The following is a 23,909-nucleotide window of genomic DNA, read 5'->3' on the forward strand; positions in this document are numbered from 1 at the left end:
CACTTCCTAATGGAACCAGGGCCATTTTTCAGGACCTATTATACACCTTTACCTAATAACATTGTTTCAAGACATTTAAGGGAAAATGCATGTACCTAACAAGAGAAATGCCCAAATTTATAATCATAGGTTGATGTTTTAAAACATCTCTCTCTGTAACTGATAAACCAAAGTAAACAAAAACATCAGTAAAAATATAAAAACTTTACAAACTTGACCTAATGCACATGTATAAAATACTGCACTGTACTGAAGAATAGGTGTGCTTTCCAAACACATACAGACTGTCCATATACTCGGTCATTAAGCAAATCTTGATAAGATTTCACAGGATGAAGAACATTATGAATGTGCTCTTTGATCATGATGCATTTATGCTAGAAATCAATCTCTGAAAGATAACTAGGAAATACTATTTGTTTAGAAATTAAGAAATGCATTTCTAAATAACCCATGGATCAGAAAGAAGCCATAATAAAAATTAGAAAACAATTTAAATGTATGGTAACCAAAATAATGCATACCCAAATCCATGCAATGGAGCTGAAAATGTGTGTGTGTGTGTGTGTGTGTGTGTGTGTGTGTGTGTGTGTGTGTGTAAAGCTGAAAATTAATCATCCTAAATAGATATAATTAATGAAACTTGAAACAGCATTCAGTTGTCTCTGCATAATAATATCAGTAGTTATCTCGAGCCATTATTTAGATAATTAGTTTAAAGCAAATGGGTAATTAATGTCATTAGGAACAGATTTCCAGCATCAAAAAGAAGTGTTAAATCAAAGAAGTTAATTCTACATTTAAATAAAAAATACCAGCATGATTTCATGACATACTTCTTTCTAAAGAATACTTAATTCCTAGCTGATTACTGAAAAGGCCTAGAAGCAGACAAGCAACCGGAGAGCATTCCTAGTATGAGATGAACTACAGATCTTCCTTGACGTATGGTGGGGTTATGTCCCGATAAGCTCCTTGTAATGTGAAAATATTTTAAGCTGAAAATGCATTTAATATGTCAAACCTACTGACACCATAGCTGAGCCCAGCCTACCTTAAATGGGCTCGGAATGCTCACATTAGCCTAGATTTGGGCAAGATAATCTCACACAAAGTTCATGGGGTAGAAAACTCAGTATTGTTTAGATGTCAGTTCTCATCAAATTGATTTTAGTCAACGTAGTATCAATGAATAGCTCAATATGTGGGGATTTTAAACTTTTTGCTGGAGTGATTTCACGTGTGCACATATGTGAATATGTGTATGTGTGCACATAAGCACACAAGCACGAATGTGCAGAATTTGACAAGCTGGCTCTAAAGCCTCTATGTGAAAATATAAATAACCAAAAATATGCATAACACTCTTAGAAGAGAGAAGACTCTACTGATACCAAGAAATGTTAGTAAGCAATGTACTCAAAATTGTGGTATTACAGGGACAGACAAAGAGACCGATGAAAAAGTAAACAGAGTCCAAATACGGACCCACACATCTACGGATATTTATGATAAAAGTGGCAGCACCATCAGCAACCATGTTTTTTTCAATAACCTGGCTGGATAACTGTGTCCATATGGAGAAATAAAGAAATATGCCCCTAACTCACACCATACACAAAAATCAACTCCAAATGAATTAGAGACCAAAATATAAAAGGTAAAACTAGATGGTACTAAGAAGACAGTACAGATTATCATCATGATCTGAGGTAGGAAACTATTTCTTTAATATTTCTTTTGATAATATCAAAATTTGATATATCAAGAGACATAACAAAGACAATAATAGCAAAGCGTATTACTTAGATATATATAAGCAACTGTAAGAAAAAAGAGCTATGAAAGTGAATTGAAAAATATAAAGGATGGAGCCAGAGATGGCATTCCCCCATCAACAGCTGGTGGCATTTTTAAAAAGGTGTACCGATGAATAAAAAATACAGGGCAGGATAAAATATAAGAATAGAGGGAAATAAGTGAATGAGGGGTGAGGCAGGGTCAGGGTACTCAGGTAGCTCTTCAGAAACCGTGCCTGTGGGCAGGAGCGGAGAAACAGCATTGGGGGGCCGTGCTGTGATTTTACCCTGTGACCCCTGCAGGTCCCCACGCGCTCCGGCTACTAGGAAAGGCAGGGTCTGATTTATGGCTCACACCTAAAAACCGAATCCCTAGGCTCTGATGCTATTCATTTCTGGCCTTTCTCCATCATTCTCCCTTTCTCTGAAAATTTAGTATGTATCTCCTATCTTATGCATATTTTACATGCCTTTTCAACCTGGTAGGCTTTAACAAATAAAACTCCAAAGAATTACTGAATATGTACAACACTAAATGTAATACTTTAACTTTTCTTGACAATTTAGAGGAGATTCCGTGATACTGCAGTGTTTCATTATCACTATAAAAACCAGTTATCTGGTTTTAAAAACCAGATTATCCACTTAAATGTTCTCCATTTATAATTTTGAATGATTTCTCTGCCACACGAGCATGTTCCTGGGGTTTCTCTGTGTGTGTTCTGCCCCCTCCCAGTGACTTCTAAGGAGGCAGCATTGCAAGGGGCTCAGAGTCTGGTGCACGGCAAGCGTAAATTCTGGGTCTGACTTCAGGACAGGCCCTTGGGAGTCTCACCTCAGTTATCTCCTCATCTAAAAAATGGGGATGATGATGAGAGCACCCACATGGTGGGGTTGTCAGGATTAAGTAAGGCAGGTGTGTAAACAGAGGAAGGACTCGATAGATGCCTGTGAGGGAAGACGGGAATGAACGAACGACGCTGGCAGGACGCAGCCCAGGCAAAGCCCTGTACGTCTGACTCCCACGCAGCCTGGCTGCAGAGCTGCGATGTGCCCTGTGCAATAGTCAGTGACCAGTGATAACAAAGCCTTTTCACTAGAAGGTCAATTCAGGGAATATGAATGTAAAACTGGGGGTTGGTTCATTTTTCATAGTAAGTCATCTTTTTCATGAGGAAATGCAGCAGCTGCAGCTGCCCCAGAACCTTCCTTCCTAAGAGCTTTTCCCTCCCTTTCCTTTTTTGGGGACCTGCAGTGTCTGATCACAACACAGCGTGCAGCGCAGGGAACCAACCCTGTCGCCTTGGAGAGGAGCCTTCTGAGGCTGTCTTTCCCCGAGCTTGTCAGCTATCGCGCTCTTTCAAATAGGAGACTTTCCTCCATCACTCATCAGCTGAGTGACAGCATCTTTGGTACAGTAATAAGTGTTTCTCAATCTACTTACTTTGAAACACATGTTTTTCATCAGCTCCTTCTCTGCTCTTGACAGACACAGCGAGGGGAATTGTTTTAAATGCCCCTGCTCCTCTGTCCCTTGGTCTGAGGATGGGCTCCCCACGGTCCCCCACAGGGTCATACTCCCAAGGCCCTTACTCAAGCCCCTCCCCGCCCCACAGGCAATCAGCGCAAGGTCATGCAGAGCCAGGCAAGCAATTGGGCTGAGTTTGGCTTTCTCACTGGGGAAGGTCTTCTCAAGCCTGCTAGCCGGTACCCCTGTCCCAGGTTCCTCACCACTGTACTTGATCAGTTTCTGACAGTACGACTGCCTGGTGAAGTGGCAGGGAACACAGGACCATCAAAAACGAGAATCGAGGGCCCCTGAAACGTTTCTCCCTGCTCCTGGGGGTCAGAGTGCTCCTGTTTCTATGAGGCCAAACCACTGTTAAAATGGTAGGACTGGATGTGTATACTCTCTATAGCAAAAAAAGAAAATTCTTCACATACACTCCAAGGATAGGTACACAGTTTAAAAAGGTGACATTGGTGACATGCAGCACACAGGGGCCATGGATGAGCTGTTTGTGCCCCAGAGCTTTAAAGCACTTTCTGCAGGAATGCTGGATTAGAGGGTCCCATTCACCCAGAAAACCTGAGCTCACTACACTGCATAGGCTGCAGGAGTGACACTCCAGCACCCTGACTTTGAGAAAGTGGCTTAGTTCTTAAAAACAAGCGAACAAGAAAGCCAGCCCACTACACATTGCAAATGAATACCAGGAAGTCCCCCCGACTGTGAACGGATGCTTAGTGAGTCACGTGCAAGGATACAGGGGTTACTGTCATCGATGCTGCAGCTGTCCAGGATCAAGGGAATGCCATCCAGTTCATTTACCTAGAGAGAAGGAGGATACAAATTACACAGTGAACACGGCCTGGGTGGGGTCAGAGACTGCACAGCATTTTCCCCCTTTTTTATTTCCCTACTTGTTGCTAGAATATTGTTTGTGCAATTACAGGTATCCCCCACTTTTCAAAAGTTCATGCTGTGTCATCGTATTAGTACCTGCTTTGTTAACCGAGAAAATCTAAAGAGGATTTTGCTTTTACAAAAAAAGGCAAAAAGCCAAATTAGTGTCCAGTATTTGCTCTGCAGTGGGCGTTAAAGCAGCAGCAAGCTCCCCTCCCGGGAGCCACGCTCGGCACGTCAGTGTCCAGCTTCCATAGTTTTGGACTGTCTGGGAGCAGCTGTACTTAATCTCGATTTATTTCAGCAACACGGGTCCTAGGTATCAGAAAAGCCGTAAGAGAGCTTGTAAGGGTGTTACACTTAGTGTAACCGGCTGTAGTTAAGCATGTCAACAGTGGCGAATGACATGACACTGGGTAGCGTTGAAGCTGTCCACATCCACTGTTGGTACCATTTACACACGCAGCGAACGGCTCCCGAGAGCTGCCGGAGCTATACTGGTTCCGCTGGCAGCAGAGTGGTCCCCTTGGTCAGCACCCAACAGTGGATGAAACAGAAGTGCAGCTGGAGTGGACTGGTGGGCGTGCAGAGGGTGGTGTCTGTGATGCTGCCTTACACTCAAGCGGATCCAGTCTTTGTAACAAGCTGAGAGGGAGGCATGGGACAACGGCACTGGAAGTCTCATGAGAGTGGAACTTAAAGGGGGTCATGGCAGGTCTGACGGGTTCTTAGGCGAGGGCAGCTTCACAGCTTAAAGTTACTGGTGACACCGCTGTGGCTGATACTGAAGCTGCCAGAAAGTTCCCAGATCTGAAGAAAGTAATTGCAGAAAGCAGTTACTTGTAGAAGTAAGTGTTGAACTGTGATGAAACTACAATTTACTGGGGAAAATGCCTAGCAAGGCATTTATTTCCATAGAAGGAAAGCAGGCTGAGGGACACAGCCTCACGGGGCAGGCTGACCCTACTGCCTACCATCAGCACCTCGGTGACGCTTCGGCCTCTCCTCATGAGCCACTCAGGAAATTCAGGGGCACACGCTGGAGGGTGCTTCCTTCATGTCCAAGCGGCTGGAATACTCAAGCTCTTTGCCCCTGAGTACTGAGTTTGGAGCTGTTGGTTTTTTTGCTGAAAATAATGTAGAGGAAACTACCTTGGCAGTGAGTGTCCCCTGATTGTCAATCACTGTGCCACCCGCCCACCTGGCATTACCAAGCACAGCGGTAACATGTTTCACATTCTTACCCCAAACACTACTCTGTTGCTGCCACTGTATGCCCAAGGCCTAACAGCCGCAATTAAGGCTCATTACATGCAAAGTGGGATGCGTTTTATTGTGCGTGCAGAGTGGGCACCTCCACAGCATCTTTAGAGACATCTGGAAAGACCATATAAAACTGGCAATCACCAGCCCCTGGAGATTCTCTCAATAGGCTAACAGTCTCAGTAAGTAATGGCATTTGGAGGGAACTGCGTCCTGATGCAGTGAACGACTTTAAAGGCTTCGAATCAACAACAATAAATGTGCCAGCAGTGACGCTGGCTAAGGAGACTGGCTCTGGGAAATCAACAGGGATGACACTGAGGCGGCTCTGGATCTGTGGCCAAGAACTGGCAGAAAAGAGCGGAGGCGACTGCAAGAGAAAAGGACACAAATCAAAACTGGCCTGGAAGGGAGCTTAAGCTGTGCGGGACCTGAACGTGATCCCTTGTGTGAGATTTCTGCTACGACTACCAGCGCTGCCTGTGAAGATTGCAGAAAAGCATGCCTTTCCTTCTGAAAGGGCACGAGCTTCAGGGCAGGTCTGCAGGATGTCTGAGAGCCTTTGGAGACTGTGAGACAGAAAAAGGTGTGAGGCTAAGCAGTCAAGCACACTGCCATGTTTCAGGCCTTCCACAGCAGCCATGTCAGCCGTAGCAGACGACAAACCTCTCCCGTGGACACCGAGGCAGGCAGGCAGAAGGTGTGCACATTGCAACCTGCCTGCCCTCAGGTGCTGAGACAACGATGAGATGTTAACACAGGACCCCTCTGTTCTCTCTCCTGCACCTCGGTGTCCTGTACCTCCCAGAATCCCAACCCCATCACCACCTGCTCTGAGCCTTCCAGGGGGCTTGCCGCAGCCCTGACCCTTTCCCAGGAAACCACACGGTACACACATCATCTCCACTTTTACAGGCTGTGTACTTACCACATCATTCCTGCTTTTATTGCATGTTAGTGTTACTTGGCATGATCTGGTAGGTTATTTTTTGGGCCTGGGAATGCTCAAGAATCTGTCCCTATAAATTAACGGCAACTGCTTCTTCACTTTATGCCATTTCAGCTAACAAGAGGTTTCATAGAAAACGCTTTACTTTTGCATAGCAGGGGAAGATCTGTATCTGAGTCACCTACACTCACACAGAAATATTTAAAAACATTATTTTTCTCTTCACCTTTCTGCAAAAATGTTGGGGCAACTGGGTAGCCGTATAAAAGATAAAAGTGGACCTCTTCCTAACATTGTTCACCAGGACAAACTCCAAATGGATCTGAGTTCATTAGAGTTTACTAGTACTAGTAAATGAACTCTTTTCCTAAGAGACAAGTAAGAAAAGTTTTTCTCATACAATTCAAAATGCAGAAACAATAGAAAAAAGGTGTTAAAATTTGACTATACTTTTTAAAAAGGCGAATGAAAACTGGGAGAATTATCTGTACAATATCACAGGAAAAGGATTAATATTTTAACATATAAAGAACTTATAAAAATTGAGAAAAGACCAATAGTAAATAGTAAAATGAAATATGTAAACAGAAATGGCACAGAAAAAAAGAAATGCAAATGGACCATAGAGATACCAGAATACGTTCAACCTTGCTCATAAAATGAAAAGCAGGCAATTTATTGTTATTCCTGATACCATTTCTCACCTGTCAGAAGGGCAAATAACCAAGTTTCACAACATATACAAGCAACAGGGAAACAGCCACCTCGATGCACTGTTAGAGGGAATGCTAAATGGCACGACTCCCAGGGAGGGGAATTACAAATATCAAGTCTGTATGCTGTACACCTGAAACTAATATAATTTTACGTGTCAATTACACCTCAATTAAAAATTATATTTATAAAGTTATAAAAACAGCCAATAGAAACAAATTAATCTGATGACATACAAACAAAAATCCTTTCGCAGAATGACAACAGCACTCTGACTTTATGCCCTGGTGAGATGGACCCTAGGCTCGTAAAGAGCGGCACAGAAATCTGGAAACTGCATTCAGTTGTCTCCACATAATAATATCAGCATTGTTATCTTGAACCATTATTTAGATATTTAGCTTAAAGCAAATGGGTAATTAATGTCATTAGGAACTGAGATTTCCAGCCTCAAAAGAGAAGTGTCAAATCAAACATTAATTTTAGAGTTAAGTTCAAAATATCAGCATGATTTCATGATGTACTTTTCTCTTTCTAAAAAATACTTATTCCTTAGCTGTTTACTGAAAAGGCCTAGAAGCAGAAAGCCAGCAGCCAGGGAGCATTCCCAGTATGAGATCAACTATGGATCTTCCTTGACTTATGATGGGGTTATGTCCCGATAAGCCCCTTGTAACTTGAGAATATTTTAAGTCAAAAATGCATTTAATATGTCAAACCCACTGAACACCACAGCTTAGCCCAGCCTCGCTTAAACGAGCTCAGAATGCTCATATTAGCCTGCAGTTGGGCAAAATCATTTCACACAAAGACTGTTTCATAATCAAGTATGGGTATCTCATGTGATGCATTGAATACCGTACTGAAAGCGGGTGACAGAATGGTTGTCGGCGTATTGGCTGTTTATCCAAGTGATCGCGCAGCTGACTGGGAGCTGTGCTCACGCTGCTGCCCAGCAACACGAGAGAGCGTTGTACCATGAACCACTAGCGTGAGAACAGATCCAAATTCAAAATTTGAAGTATGGCTTCTACTGAGTGCATACTGCTTTTGCACCATCACAGAGTCAAGAAAGCTTAAGTTGAGCCATTATAAGTCAGGGACTGTCTGTAGTCTACACGCCCCATCCCACTGAGAGAAACCAGGTTTCCAGCTGACGGCGAGCACAGGCTTGTGTAAGAGTCACTGTTACTGACGGTTCTCAGTTTCACCAAGGCAGGGGAGAAGAGAATAAATCTAATTTCTATGATTTCTTCTAGGAATTGGAGGTCGGGTGGGTCATGAATTATTATTTGATAGACATCTAGTGCAGACACTTTAAATGATTCCCTTCAATCCCAACAGGGTATTATTGGTTCCATTTCAGAGATCAAGGAAGTAAGGCTCACAAGTTAGGTGCCCTCCCTGTTGTCACCCCACTAACAAGTGCTACCCAGAGTAAGGTCTGGAGGCCACTGCCAGTCTGCAAGGACGGGGGAAAAAGTGAGAAACTGTACTAACGACTTAACAGTTCTGCTCTGTCTGCAGAGTCTTGTAACAAAACTTAGGCTTGAATGCTCTTTGTCTAGTTTAAAATTTTATTTTTCTGGTATTCCTTTCTATCATATTTTATAAACATACTGGTCCAGGGCGCCTTGGCGGAAAGGTACCTGGCTCTTCACTGTAGCTGTTTGAGAAGCACTGGCAGGGAGGTTAGAACTCGCCTGAGGGACCTGGGAGGGATGACCGTGTGTCTGAGAAGCACAGAGGAAGCTTTTATGGCCAGACTTGCTGTGGTTCCACCTGAGATTGTCTTCACAACTTCCTGATGCAGCCCTCACACCCCACTTCTCCCCCAGTAACCGGCCATGCACCTGCCAGTAGGACAGGGTTAACAATGAAGTCTCCCGATAGTGAAGGAGAGCTGTGGCCAGATGCACCTGCCTGGGGGTGAAGAGGAGAGACCCAGTAAAGGAGCAGGGCCTGGTGGCTGGCACAGAGAGGAAGGAAGATCAACAGATCTTCACCAGCTGTCAGCGAGGGTGTAACTCAAACCCTCCTGCAGCACGGTGCGTCTCCATGCAGGAGTGTGCCGGGTGTTGGGCTGATTTCGGTGCAGCTAAGGGACCACAAAGCACGGGGCTCCCAGGGGAGGCCTCCCCGAAGACGTGACATTTAGTTTGAGATGAGAAGAATAAACAGGAATTAAATAACAAAAAAAGGGGGCTGTGAAGGACGTTTCAGGGAGAACATGTGCAAACTGCTGGGAGATCAGAAGTAAGGAACACAAAGAGCTCAAGGACCAGGGGCAACAGAGCAGAGGGATGCAGGGCGAGGGTGCGTGGGGTCAGGGCGGCGCTGCAGGATGAGGGCGTGCAGCAGAGGAATGCACAGTGGAGGGTTGCAGGGTGAGGCTATGCTGAGTGTAGGGGGGCGATGCAGGGTGAGGGTGCATGGCGAGGGATGCACAGTGGGGGGTTGCAGGGCGCGCAGTGGAGGGGTGCACAGTGGGGGGTTGCAGGGCGCGCAGTGAAGGGGTACACAGTGGGGGGTTGCAGGGTGCGCAGTGGAGGGGTGCGCAGTGGGGGGGTTGCAGGGTGCGCAGTGGAGGGGTGTGCAGTGGGGGTTGCAGGGTGCGCAGTGGAGGGGTGCACGGTGTGCAGCTGAGGGACGCAGGGTGAGGGCACGCAGCACGGGGTCACAGCTTGGCTCTCCAGCACTTATGAGAGGGTGGCGTTGGGCACGTGACCTAAATTTTTGGTCAGTTTTCCCGCCCGTAAAATGAGGAGGACTGGGGCTACCTCAAAGGGAGACTGAGCACAGAACAGGCTTCTAGCGCAGCCACACAGAGTAGCTGCTCAGATCACTCAGCCAGTTGTCTCCACGCTGGTCACAGGAAGCTTAGCTGGCAGGGTGAGGAGTTGAGGGGCAGCTCCGGAAGGACAAGGGAATGGCAGGTAACTTTCACATGGCTGAGTTTACAGTCCTACTTTGAATTAGGCACAACTGAAAACTGACTTTCAAAAACCAGTTTTACTGGCAAATGAGAAATAAAAGTATCCAGGATCTATTATGCAATGCAAACAAAATTTTTTTTCCTGGAGGGGGGAAATAGAATTCTCAGATATGCTATATGAGTAGGATTTTCTTTGAAGGAAACAAAATCACATGCTAAAAACTGAAATTTAAGCAGGCAATAAGGGTGCATTAAAGAGCTCTTGAAAATCACAGTACACTCGGGCTGTCACTGAATTGAGGGTATGCTTTCCTAGACAGGCATTTCGTATTCACACCACACTGCATTATGAAATGATATAAACACATTTTCACAGAAATTCGCTAGATGTTTATAACATAAATGATCAGTTCTAGACAAGGACGACGGCAGCATTATGACAAATACCTAACTGTGCACTTAAGAAGGAACACAGGCTAAGGTCACCTGAGAAGAACGCACGGATGCAAGCCCCTGAGAAGCGTCACCACCAGGCGCGAGGTCCCCGCGGCAGCCACCCGAGCTCCTGCCTGTGGCACAGAGAACACTCAGGGCACTAACGACCTTCCTTCTGTCCGCACTTCATAAAACAGGGAAGTGTTTGTTTTGTTACCTGACATGTTGGGAACTGATTCTAGACCCTTAACAAATGAGTCAGAAGTCATAGTTCACGACCAGGAGCCAACCTCAGTCAATGCTTTCCCTTAACACTGCTCAACAAGACAGTACGACTGGCCTAAACAAACTGACATTTAGCCCCGGGAAATAAAGAGTAAACAGAAGGACACCTAATTAATTTGCTAACTGTTCTCTCCCACCTCAGCCAATCATCTCAGAGACCCCCTCCTGTAAGGGGTGCAGGCCCAACTCTCATAACACCTGAGCTCCTCTGGGAAAAGAGCAGGTTGACAGAAAACAGCTTCAATTGTCTGGCTGCTCTGCCACTGAACGGCACACGCAAAAATCCAAAAACCTGAAGAAGGGCAAGGGTGTGATACCAACGCGGGCCGAACCTCCTCTCAGACTTACAGTGAATCAAGCCTGACATGTGTAAAACCGTGTTCACCCACAGCTCCTCAAAACAAATGCACACAAACAGGTAAAGAGATCACCAGAGTTCTGCTGAAGGGAGTAGGTGATGACGGTGCGGCCGCTCCCACAAGGTTCCCATGGGGACGAAGCATCCCAGATGTGCTGACAGCTGACACAGAGGGCTCAATCGTAGGGGCGGATGCTGGATGAAACGGACCATCCGGTACCAGACGCGCAAGCACTTGCCTGCAGGACGGACTCAACTCCCAACAACGCAGAGGGAAGAAGGGCACTTTTGGGGAGAGGCAGACCTACAGGGAATCCCAGATCATCCTTTGGCTGTGCAACCTCGAGGAGGCTTCTGACCTTGACGAAGTCTATATTCTCTTATGTGTGAGCAGCGGGCCTTGCCCACCTCATGGGGCTGCATTTACATGAGTCGGCACAGTGCCGGCACATGAGGACAGTATTGTTTTCACTTGGTTCTGAGCTTTTAGGTTTCCTTTACCACAAACTCTTGGAAAGGGCCGGGCAGAGTAATCCTTTACCAACCACGTCTTCCCTCAGCGAAGCTCAATTACATCAAGATTTACTCCTACAATCACAGCAACTTTGTAGATACCCTAAGTTGTTAGTGCCATGTTTTCCTCGACTTTCTCATGAGCTGGGTGCACTTCTGGGCTACTGATTTCCATCTGTACTCCTCTGCTGGCTTTTCCTCACATGACCATTCAAAGTCGCACAAAAATACCGCATCATTTATCTCTGTACTGCATTTATTTCCATGGTGTTGTGTGCAGCGTAATACTGGATATTTCATGACTGAGCAACCACTTCTGTTCCCAGAACCAGAGAGACAACTGACGGTGTCCCTCAGGGAGTAACATGGCCTGTGCACTGCAGACGGTCTTTCTCTAGAGCTCAGGGCAGAAGTCGGGGCCAGTGGTTCTCAACTCTGGCTCGACGGAATCGCCAGGAGAGGATTCAATGAGTACCACAGCCATGGCTCCAAGCCCGGAACAGCTGATCGGCACCTCTGGGAGTGAAGCCTGGGCACCACTGTCTTGGACAAGCTCTTCGGGTGATTCTGAGAAGCCAGTGAGTTGAGGACTCCGGACTTCGCAGTCCCAAACCACCCCCTGAGCTGAAGTCTGTGAGAGCTGCTGCGAACCCTAAAAGAAACTCTGCAAATGGAACACGCTGCCCTTCACATCCCACCAGCCCCTCTGCTGTTTTACTTCCAAAATGACCTTTGTTGAGATATACTTATACCCAGTGCACCATGCCTGCACTTATGCAACCACCGACAAATCATACAGAGCGCTTCTGTCACCCCTCCAAGCTCCCTGGGCCCCTCGGCGACCAAGGCTGCTCCTGCTCCTGCTTGTCAACCGCTACCTGCTCTGTCCCTCTCAGTGTGTTCTGTCTGTCCCACAGTACAAATGAGACCATATCAAAAAGGTCTTTTATGTTTCTGAGATTAATCCAAGCTGTTATCTGTATCAGGGGTTTGTTTCTCTTTATGTGGTTAGGAATATACCATCACTTATTTATCTGTTCACACGTGGAGGGCCATTTCGGCTGGTCCACTTTTACCTGTATGAACAGAGGGGCTCTGAATACGCGTATCCATGTCATTTTTGTAGATGTGCTGATACTGAGTAGAATGGCTGGGTCGTCTGCTAAGTGCATGTTCAACTTTGTAAGAACTGCCAAGCTATTTTCCAATGGGATGAACTATTTCACATTCCCTCCATCAATGTAACTGAGTTACTGCAGATCCTTCCCAACAGACTTCAGGTGGTATCACATTGTGATTTTAGTTTTCATTTCTCTAATGACACGATACGGAGCATCATCTCAAGCACTTATGGAACATTCCTGTGTCTTCTTTTATAACGTGTTGTTCAAACAGTTCACCTATTTTGTTAATTGGGTTGTTCTTTCTTACTTAGAGTTCTTCACATAATTTTGACATGAGTACTATCTGCATTGAGATATTTTCGCCTAGTCTGTGGTTTGTCTTTTCATTATCTTAATAGTGTGTTTCAAAGAGTGTAACTTTTTCATTTAGATGAAGAACAATTTACCAATTTTTGTGACTACTGCTTTTTGTCTCCTAAGAAATCATGGCTTGCGCCACCATGTCCACAACGTTTTTTCTTCTGTTTTATAGTTCCAGCTTTCACATTTCCATCTAAGTCAATTTCGAATTTGGTGTAAGTTTAGGGTTGAGGTTTCTTTGTTCTTCTATAAGGATATATAATTTTTCCAGTACCATTTGTTGAAAAGACTATCATTTCCCCATCAGTTTATTTCTGGATTCTCTATTCCATTCTATGTATATATTTATGCCAATATGACTGTCTTAATTAGCCTTGTAGTAACTCATGAAAGAAGAAAAATCCTCCACCTTTTTTTTCAAAGTTGTTTTGGCTATTATATTGGTTGGTAGGGGTGCTGTAACAAAGTGCTACAAACTGAGTGGCTTGAATAGCAAAACTTACTCTCTCACCGGTCTGGAGGCTAGAAATCTGAGATGAAGGTGTTGGCAGGATGTTCCTTCTGAGGGCCGTTCTCTCTGCGCTCCTGGTGGTCTGCTGACAAGCTCTGGTGTTTCCTCGCTTGTAGATCTGTCTCCGCCTTCATCTTCACGCGGCATTCTTCTTGTGTGTGTCTCTATGTCCAGATTTCCCCTTTTAATGAGGACACCAGTCACACTGGATTAGAGGCCACCCTATCCCAGTATGACCTCATCTTAACTGATACATCTGAAGCAACCTATTTCCAAATGAGGTCACATTCTAAACAACTGGGAGTTAGCACTTCACACGTGAATTTCTGGGTGACACAATTTCCCTAAAAGCTATTCTAAGTCTGTTACATTTACATAGAAAGTTTAAAACCAGCATGTCAGGTTTTACAAAAAAAGCCTCCTGAAATTTTGACTGGTATATAGCATTCACTCCATAGACATGGGGAGAACAGGTATCTTAACAATGTTAAATTGTCCCTGAAATGAATACAGGAGACCTCTTATTTAGGTCATTTCACTTCTCTGACCAGTGTTAATATGACTTCCAGCATATATTCTTATGTATATTTTGTTAAAACTTACCCCTAAGTATTTCATGTTTTATGATGCTACTATAGAGGTATTAAAAAACTTGTTTTTCTAATTTTTCTTTACTAGGTCTAGATAATATAGTTAAATTGTATGTGTGTTTTATTTATATATTTATATATATTTTCACACATACACATACATGCACACATCCTGTGACCACTCAAAATTCCCTTATCACAGTAACTTTCTTGTAAATTCCTAAACACACACCATCTCACTTGTGAATAGAGATCGTTTTACTCCTTCCTTTCAATACATATGTCTCTTATTTCTTTTTCGTGCTCAGTGGATCGCTTAGGACCTCCGGTTGGTGTTAATGAGCGTGATGAGAGTGGACATCCTTGACCTGCTCCTGCTGTTAAGGGGGGTGGGGGGGCAGTCAGTCTCTCATCACAAAGTATGAAATCAGCTGGTGAACTTCTTTTAGTAGATGCCCTTTATAAAGTTGAGGAAGTTCCTTTCTACTCTTGGCAGGCTGAGAATTTTTATTATGAATGGGTGCTGAATTTTGTTAAATGCTTTCCCTCTATCTATTGAGATAATCTCATCTTTCTCCCTTTTATTCTGTTAATATGGGGGAATACAGCAATTTTCTAATGTTAACAGTACATGACTGAGATACAGTATTATTATTCATGAAGCATTATCACTTTATATAGTACAGGATTCAGTAAATATTTTTAAAAGAATTTTCTGTGTTTCATTTCACGATTCTGCTCATGTTCATGTTTCTGTATTTCTTTTTTCTTTGTAAGGCTTTTGTCGGAATATTGATATCAAGAGTGTTTTTGGCTTCATAAAACATGCTGGAGAGTGAGCCCTCCTCCTTTATTTTCTTAAAGAGAAAGACCAGCTCTTCTTTATTTCTCAAGTGCTATTAAAAGTCACTATTGAACTGTGTACGCCTCAAGATCCTATTGTGGGAAAAGTTTTTAAGTACATTTTTAAAAACATAGGGTATGAAGATTTTCTTTTTATTCTTAATTCAGTTTTGGTATCTTGCCTCTTGCAAGAAAATTTTCCATGCTATCTAATTTGTCAAAAGTTTAGGCATAAAGTTGTTTATAATATTCCCTTATTATCCTTTAAATGCCTACAGTATCTGTAGTGATGGGCCCCTCTTTCATAGGCCATTTGTATCTTTTTTCTTGGCAGATTTATTGATCTCTTCAAGTAGCCAGCTTTTGATTGTACTGATTTTCTCTATCCTGTATCTGCTTTCTATTTCAATGATTTCCATTCCTATTTATTATTTCTTTTCTTCTACTTACTATGGTTGAATTTGTTCTTGGTTTTTACTAGCTTTTTAAGTTGGAAACTGAGATCACTAATTTTAAACCTTTTTTGTTTTCTAATATAAGTATTTGAAACAGTAATTTCCAAAACACTATTTACATGCATCTCACTAATTAGGCATGCTGTGTTTTCATTTCATTCAGTTCAAAATATTTTCTAATTTCCATATGATTTCATCTTTGACATACAGGCTATTTAGAAGTACACTATTTAATTGTCAAATATTTTGGGATTTTAAAGATACGTTATGGCTACTGATTCCTAATTCATTTCTACTGTAGTCAGAGAACGTACTGTCTGATTTGAATTCACTTAAGTGTATTGAGGGTTGTTTTATGGCACAGCACGTGGCCTGTCTTGGTGGATGTTCCATGGGTACTGCAAAGAATGTATACTCTGCAGCTGGTACAGGGTTCTGCAAGTTTTAATTGTTCAAGCTGGCTGACAGTGTTCAAGTTTCCTATATTATTGAATTTCTTTCTTCTTGTTCTAGAATTTGCTTAAGTGTTGAAATCTCTCATTACAATTATAGGTCCAATTCTCCTTTCAGTTCTGTTGGTTTTTGCTTTGTGCATGTGAGGTTTATGATGCTACTGTAGAGATATTAAAAAACTTGTTTTTCTAATTATTCTTTACTAGGTCTAGATAATATAGCTAAGTTGTATGTGTGTTTTATTTATATATTTATATGTATTTTCACACACACACATGCACACATCCTATGACCATTCAAAACTCCCTTATCACAATAACTTTCTTGTAAATTCCTTAACACACACCATCTCACTTATGAATAAAGATAGTGCTATAAGCAATATATGTTTAGGTTATTATGCCTTTTTTTTTCCAACTGCAAAAGTTTTATTTTTTAAGTGAGATTATCATACACAAATAGCTTCCAGAATCTCACATACACAAGTTGTTATGTCTTTTTGATAACTGGTCCTTTAAACATTACGAATTATCCCTCTGTGCATCTAGGGACATTCCTGTTTGAAGTTCCTCCAGCTTTCTCGTAAGTGTTTGCATAATGCATTATTTTCATTTTCTTGCTTTTCACCTATCTTCATCTTTACACTCAAAATGTATTTCTTGTAGACATCATATAATTGAGTCTTGCTTTTGAACCCAGTCTAACAGTCTCTGTCTTTTGATTGGAGTATTTAAACCACTTGCTTTTAATGTACTTATCAGTACAACTGTGTTTAAGTTTATTATCTGTTATCTGTATTCTATGTGTCCTAAACTGCTTTTTGCTCCCTTTTCCTCTTTTCCTGGCTTCTTCTAAGCTAAGGACTTTTTAATATTTCACTATTTTCTCCACCATTGACTTATTAACTATTTCTCTCTCCTTTTTTTTGTTTTTAAGTGGTTGTTCCAGGGCTTAGAGTACGGGTCTTGTAGTCTATCTACAAATCATACTATTTCATATGCAGCATAAGAATCTTACAACTGTAATCTCCTCTTGACATCTGGGCAATTGCTCTTGTATGTTTCACTTCTACATACATTATAAACCTCAAAATACATTGTTATGATTGCTTCAAAGAGACCACTGTATTTTAAATAAATTTAAAAGTGAGGACAAAGGCATTTCATTTTTACTCACATATCTAACTTTTCTAGTGCTTTTGGTTTGTATAGAACCAGGTTTCACTTGGTGTCATCTTCCTTCAGTTTGTACAACTTCCTTTAACTCTTCTTGAAGCAGTTCTGTGAAAGACAAGTTCTTTCAACTTCTGCTTGTTTGGAAATGTCTTTATTTGGCCCTCATTTTTGAAGGATATTTTGGCTGAATGTTTAATTCTAGATTAACAGGGTTTTTTTTAGCATTTTGAAGATGTTATCCTTCTGACTCCAGTTTTGCGTGATTTCCGGAGAGAAGGCTGCGATCACTCTTTTTCTTCTTGACTGGCGGGCAGAAGTCAGGGAATTAGAGAGGAACAACACAGTGGGGAAGACTACTCAACCCAAACTCAAGCTGTTTCTTTGTAAACATTAATAGAAAGGAAAAACTCCAGCTTGGGGAAGGAAAAGAGAGAGAATGTTTAAAAAGAATACAATGAAAAGAGACAAATAGGTATAGAAAACACACATAAAGTAGTATTACAAACTTTAGGAAAAAAATTAAAAATCTAGATGCAATGGCTATTTCTGAGAAAAGTAGAAAATGTCAACACTGACACAATAAAAGGCTTGACCAGAACAATAATTTAAACACTTATATTTAAATAATTTAAAAATATGAAAATGACCAAGACACATATAAAAACAGTCAAAGACCCAGACAGCACTCCAAGCGAGTGCCATCAAATTTTTAAGGAACAGGTAACGTATTATGTATATAAGTTGCTCCAAAACCATAGAAAAAGAGAGAAAAGCTTCCCAGATCGTTTTATGGGACTACTATGACTTGGTTCCAAAACCAGGGCAAGAGACAGACCAGTACAAGAAAACTGCAGGCCTATTTACCTTACGGACACAGACAAGCCCCTCCCCACCCCAAAATTCCTGGAGTATTATTAAATTAACTCAATTAAACATGCTAGAGAAATTCATCCTGAGCTTAATGTAGATCAGAAAACCTGTAATTATCCTAATTTGTACTAATAATTATCTCAATATCACAGAAAAAGCATCTGATAATGTTCAGCACCTATTTATGATCTTTTTTTTTTTTGCAGAAAACTAGAGAACTTTTTTAACTTGGAAAAGATTATGTGCCAGAAACCTGTAGTAAATATCACACCTAAGAGAATATTTAGGTAGATTCCAAGACCAGAAAAACACAAGGATAGTGTTTTGTTATTCTAATGTAGAAAATTAACTCAGGGAAACACTTCAATTTGAAAAGGTCTTTGGAGCAATCTGTCTCTAAAATCCAGAGTTGCTCAGGAAATCAAAAAGCTAGAGTGGTATGCAAAGTGGCTCTGTTTTACTATCAGAACAGCAGCAGTGAAAGAATGAAAACAAAAGACAGCTACCGAGCTGATTTAGGTGAAGGAAGAGTGACTTTTCATTTTTAGGGGCAAAAGTTGCAACCTTAGAGGATGGATTACCCAGAAATAAAATGGAAAATAATTACCTAGACGGTCAGGATAAAAACATCTAAAAGGGGAATAAAGATGCATCTAGTCCTAACTGTTCCTAAAGGGAATTTTAGAAAATACTAGTTGTTACTAGGGCAGAAACTGCGACTGGGGCCCTTCACGCCCAGGCGAGGGAGAGAAGCATGGCCTTGGTTCACGGGGATTTTTCACCCCAAGAAATAGTGAGGAGGCTGCTCCCAAATGTCACAGGCTACCAAACCGTCCGGACTTTGGGAAATGCTGGCGAAGCAGAGACCGAGCCTCTCTGCTGTGGTGTGCTAGTGGCACCAGATGCCAGGTGCTGGCGTCTGGGGACATCCTTTTGCTCGGGTTAACTTGGGAGGCTGCAAACTGGCATTTTTTCTTCCTTTGAGGCCAGTGAGTTGATGAACCTGTGGCTCTGTAAACCTTTTTACATTTTTTAAGGGAGACTTATCAGAGATTTGGTATTAGGGTTTGTGAAACTGCAGGCCACCAACCCAGACTCCAGCAGAGAAGACCCCTGACTCCCATACAGGCATCACTGAGCCCCTCCAGCTGGGATCCAGCAGAATCAGAGACTGGGGAGGATACATTCGGAACTTCAAGGTCTTTGAATTTTAACTCATCTGAGCACAGAATCTGGCTTTAATGTCTTTGGACTTTAATTTAAAAGGAAATGTAATCTTTGGATTTACAATCTCCCTGGGAATTTGATAATGAGATAGAATTAATATTCAAATATAGAGTATCTCTTATGGGCATTTTGTTACTACAATGAATTTAGTATTTTAATATGGAATAAATTTTCTGCCCTGAGGTCAAAGTGATTTTGGAGTTAATCTGATGCATGTATTGGTCTGACCCACTTCAGAGTCTTCTGGGGGCAAAATCTCCAGTTCCCATCAGTGGCTCAGAGAGACACAGGAAGAGTGGTTGGTACAGGCGGGTGTAGGCCTCATCAAGGTGGGGGCAGAATAGGCCTGAAAAACCAAGTTTCCCTCCAAAGAAGGGGCCCGCCCTGGGCTACTACATGAGCAGAACAATAAGAAAAGGAATTCTGAGAGGGGTGGAAGATTCCTCGCCTCTCTCCATGTTGTGGGAAGAACTTTATAAACACGGTATCTGTTGGCTTCTCTAGGTCCTCGGCTGGCTCCTTCCCAGGACGGGGACGGCCAGGTGAGAGAGTCTGGCTGCATGTAGTCCACGGTATATACAACAGCTATTTATTTGCATATCTGACTCTTTCATTAAACTCTGGGATTTCCAACTGTATGCTTCATTCATTCTTGCATCCCTTGCCTTGACCTTAGCTGTCAATAGCTATTTGCTGAAAAAAAATAAATGCATGTGAAGGAAGCAAAATAGCTCCTATGACCGACCCCATCCACACATCCCCCAGGAGACTGGTGAACAGGTCCCTGTGCTCAAGAAACTTAGCAGGAGTGGGGGGCACACCTGGGAGGGTATAAGTGAGAAATAAGTGAACAAATAAACATATTTACAGATGGTGGGAATTCCTGTAAAGGAAATGAACAGGACGATCAACTAGGGAGTGACAAGGGAGGCTCTGTGCTACCTTCATGTGGCTATTTTCAGATTTTACTTTATTCTTACTAAAAAAGCTGAGCATTTTTCCTTCTTATTCTTATTAGAAAGGCTGAGCATTTTCCATCTAAGTTTTGCAAGCTGAGGTTTTAGGAGACAAAGGCCTTTAATAGTAATATCTTGTTGACCAGCTACAATGCACCGTAGAGTTGTCTGTACTTGGAGTGTGTTCTGAAACCCGAGTAAGGAGGAACTAATAGTTCTTCCAATGGGTGAACTAATGTGTTGGCAGGAAAGGAAACAAACTATGGGACAAGTCTTTGCCCCACTTCCCACGGAGGATGGAGACAGGGCAGCACCTCAGTGCTAACGTCAGCACAGGGCTGACAGCACCGAGGGCAGGGACATAGCGGGGGGCCGAGAAGGGATCCACACATTCAGAGGCTGCATCTCATCAGCTAACTGCGCCCCAGACACTGCAAGGCCGAGCACCGTAGAAGGAAGAACACATGAAAATGAGCCATGGAGCAGCTCAGAGCAGAACCCAGGGGAGCGGTACCGCAGGGCCCAGAGCAACAGCCCGGTAAAGCCGTGGTGCTCTCGAAGTGCTTCTGGAACAACAAAGAAGCTTTCCAAGAGAAGTGACACTGCAACTCTTGATGCATCAAAAGTGCAAAGAACAAGGTGATCAGTAAAACTATTTCTTTAAGTTACTACCAGATTCCAGGAAGATGAACTTACTTTAGCAGACATCTGCCTCTGAATTTGGTGCCATTTTCTCAGGAATTCTCCAGCCAGCAGATAAAATCTTTGTTTAAAGGCTGAATGCAATAAGCTGGTTTTAAAGAAGCTTACTATATTCTGCTTATGAGATTGAAAAAAAAAAGGTAATTGTTTTTAAGTGAAAAGGGAATGGATCTCACATGGTAGAAACTCGAATATCTGGTGAATGAATGTTAAATCACTGCATAGCTGCGAGATGTATCTGCTTCAACACTTACCAATTACACAACAACCAGAAACCTTGGGGCTGCATGTCAGAAAGGTATTTTCAACTGATTTGGAATGTAAAACATCCCCCAGGGCTCTGTCCAGAGGCACATCCCCCTGCCAGGAGGCTGCCCCCTCTGCACAGCACTGCCCCTGCTCCCGGCCCCTCACCTTCCTCACACTCCCACCTAACATGGGGCAACGGCAGGAAGCTGGAGTAGGACCCTGGCACTGCCACCCGCTCAGCCACGTGCACTTAGATGAGGCACCTCGGTCTCACTGGAAACAGGCAAGGGGCTCTACTGCAAAGCAGAGGGTGTCGTTTAGGCAGACGGTGAGAAAAGGGCATGCCCTGCACAACACCTGGCTTCTAGAAAGTGCTCAATAAAACAATAGATTAATATAATCTCTGCTCTACTAAAGGCATTTGTGTGGCATTCTTTTTAAAGAACTTTAAACTAGCTGAATCATAAGAAAAAAAAGTATAAGCACAGTGTTACTTTTCCATTACAATAATTTCTTTAAAAGTTTTAATCCAGTGAAATGTCAAAAGCTGACCAGTGAAATATCTGAAGAGCAAGAAGACAGACTTCTGATTTAAGCACAAGCAGGGGAATATACGAATCCCCAGGTGAGCTTGTCTCTGATTCACTGGGGTGCACACGACTCCAGCCCCACCCCAGGTAGCGCCTCCTTGAAGTGCCACAAGACACGGCTTGAGAACGTAGTCGTACCAGGAAGGGATCAGTAAACCGTGTCAGGGGCAGAGAAAACAAAGCAGCTCAGAAAAGCTCTTTTGGCATATTTGTGCTAACATGCACAGCTACATTAGAACAAAAATATCCCATATAGCAAGTCTGCAAAAATATGCATTCCACCCCTGCTACTTTGGGGCGATCCCCACCCATAATGCATCAAACACAACGTCGCACCTCAGTGCCTAAACAAACAGAATCCTGTCCTGAGTGCATTCAGTCTTTAATTTTTAACCCGCAGACAGAACCTTAACTGCTTGTATTACGATGAGCTCCTTGCCACCAATAAATGTAGCCTTGGAAACTGTTTATCAACTTGCCCCTGGCATTAAGAGACTTGCTGGGAGCTCCAGTCTCATGTCACACATCAGCCCTTGGAAGGAAGTGTGTGTGAACAGCCCTGAGGACACGCGTCCATCTGTGCACAGGGAGGAATGAGGCCAGCAGGTGACTGGAGGGAAACCCCTCTCTGCCAACTACGAAGCCTGACTAGCTGACTGACAGCATCACAGCCCCTGGAGTGTCACGGGGACGCCCCTGGACACCTTGCAGGCACACATCACAACGAGGGGAATGTGTCTGTGAATAAAGATGACATGTCAGCAGCAAGGTGAGCCCTGCTGGGAAACGGGAAGGAAGGGAGCGCGCCGAATGCCTTCTCATGCCGACGTTTACACGCGAAGATTTGGCGCTCATGACCGCTTTGCTGAGGAAGAACTGGAGCCCCTTTGTGACACACAGAGAGAAGGAGCTCTGCAAGGGTTAACCCATCTGCTCGGTAGAGAGGGAGTGAGCCGCAAAGCCCAGGGCTGTGCAATTAAAAAATGCACACTTTTTAAAAATCACACCATAGAATTATAGGAGGATATTTCTAATCTTTGGAGGAGAGATAAGGGCTTAGATAGCAGTAAATGTGCTGGAAAGCCTCAAAGTGTATGGTGAGAGTGCTCAGGGTTGCGGGGAGTGGGGCAATGAACGGTCCTGGGCCGTGACACCGTAGCCAGGCCCTGGAGCAGTCAGGACACGGCGATGGCACGGGGCCAGCCTCAGCAGACCCAGGAAGTGGCCTCCAGAGCCAGGCCTCACCAGCCCCGACCAGCAGGAAAGGAACTCTGCCCATGTCTTCAGTGCCCTCCCTCGGGACGTGACCGTGAGCGTGGCGTGAGCACAACGGCATCATTCTCCGGCCCTTTCTCCATGATTGAGTTCTCTGTTTGCTAGCAGCTGAAGGCCTGAAAAAATTTCAATCTACAACCATTTACTCATTTGACAAAAATGTAAAAGGAAAGCTACTTTGTGACAGATCTTGTATTGGGAACTAGGGGACAAACCAGGCATACTTATTGCTCTTACTGAAGTCAGGATGGGAGGCGGACACGGGAGAGAGAAAAGGCCCTAGAGACAAGCAGAAAACATCCCCCCTCTCCAGGTCTGGAGGGGCATGAAGCACCACGGGACACAGCAGGGAACACGCCTGACCGACCAGGTCGCAGGCTTGGAGGCCACACTCATGAGTTTCAATTTTACCTTGAAGGCAAGAGGAAGAGTTTGCAGAGAGATCTGTGTTTCAGAGCACATACATATTTTATTTTAAAATTAACTTCAGTGAAGTACACACATCTTCAGCCCATGGCTTACAGAAAATTTATGCACATGTGCAACCACCACCCAGATTGAGGTAGAGAATATTCCAGCGCCAGGGGTTCCCTTGTGTCCCTTACTAGTTGACAAGTCCTCATGTAACTGATACTCTCACCTCTATCTTCTTAGGTTACTTCTGCCTCTCCTGGAGTCTGGGGTGAACACAGACACAGCGCGCTCTCTGTGTCCCTTTGCCAAATGCACTGCCGCCTATCACAGCAGTTCGTCCGTCCTCAGCGTGGGCACTGCTCCCGTGTGCGCACGGCACAGTGGACGCATCCGTTCAGCGGGTGACAGGCAGGGGGGCTGTCTCCAGCTTGGGGCTGGTATGATGGGGCTGCTGTGA

General features: G+C 43.6%; 1 protein-coding gene across 2 annotated transcripts in view; it reads right to left on the minus strand.

Moving 5' to 3' along the window:
- ATXN10 (ataxin 10) overlaps nt 1-23,909 on the minus strand; it is a 173,036-nt gene that overhangs the window by 24,703 nt on the left and 124,424 nt on the right. For both annotated transcript variants that reach the window (XM_057486289.1, XM_036906593.2), the window contains one exon: nt 4,068-4,131. In XM_057486289.1, coding sequence (XP_057342272.1) covers nt 4,068-4,131 — 64 coding nt within the window. The remainder of the gene's footprint in view (nt 1-4,067; nt 4,132-23,909) is intronic.

This window comes from Manis pentadactyla, chromosome 10 (assembly GCF_030020395.1).
Source record: "Manis pentadactyla isolate mManPen7 chromosome 10, mManPen7.hap1, whole genome shotgun sequence".
Classification (NCBI taxonomy): Eukaryota; Metazoa; Chordata; class Mammalia; order Pholidota; family Manidae; genus Manis; species Manis pentadactyla.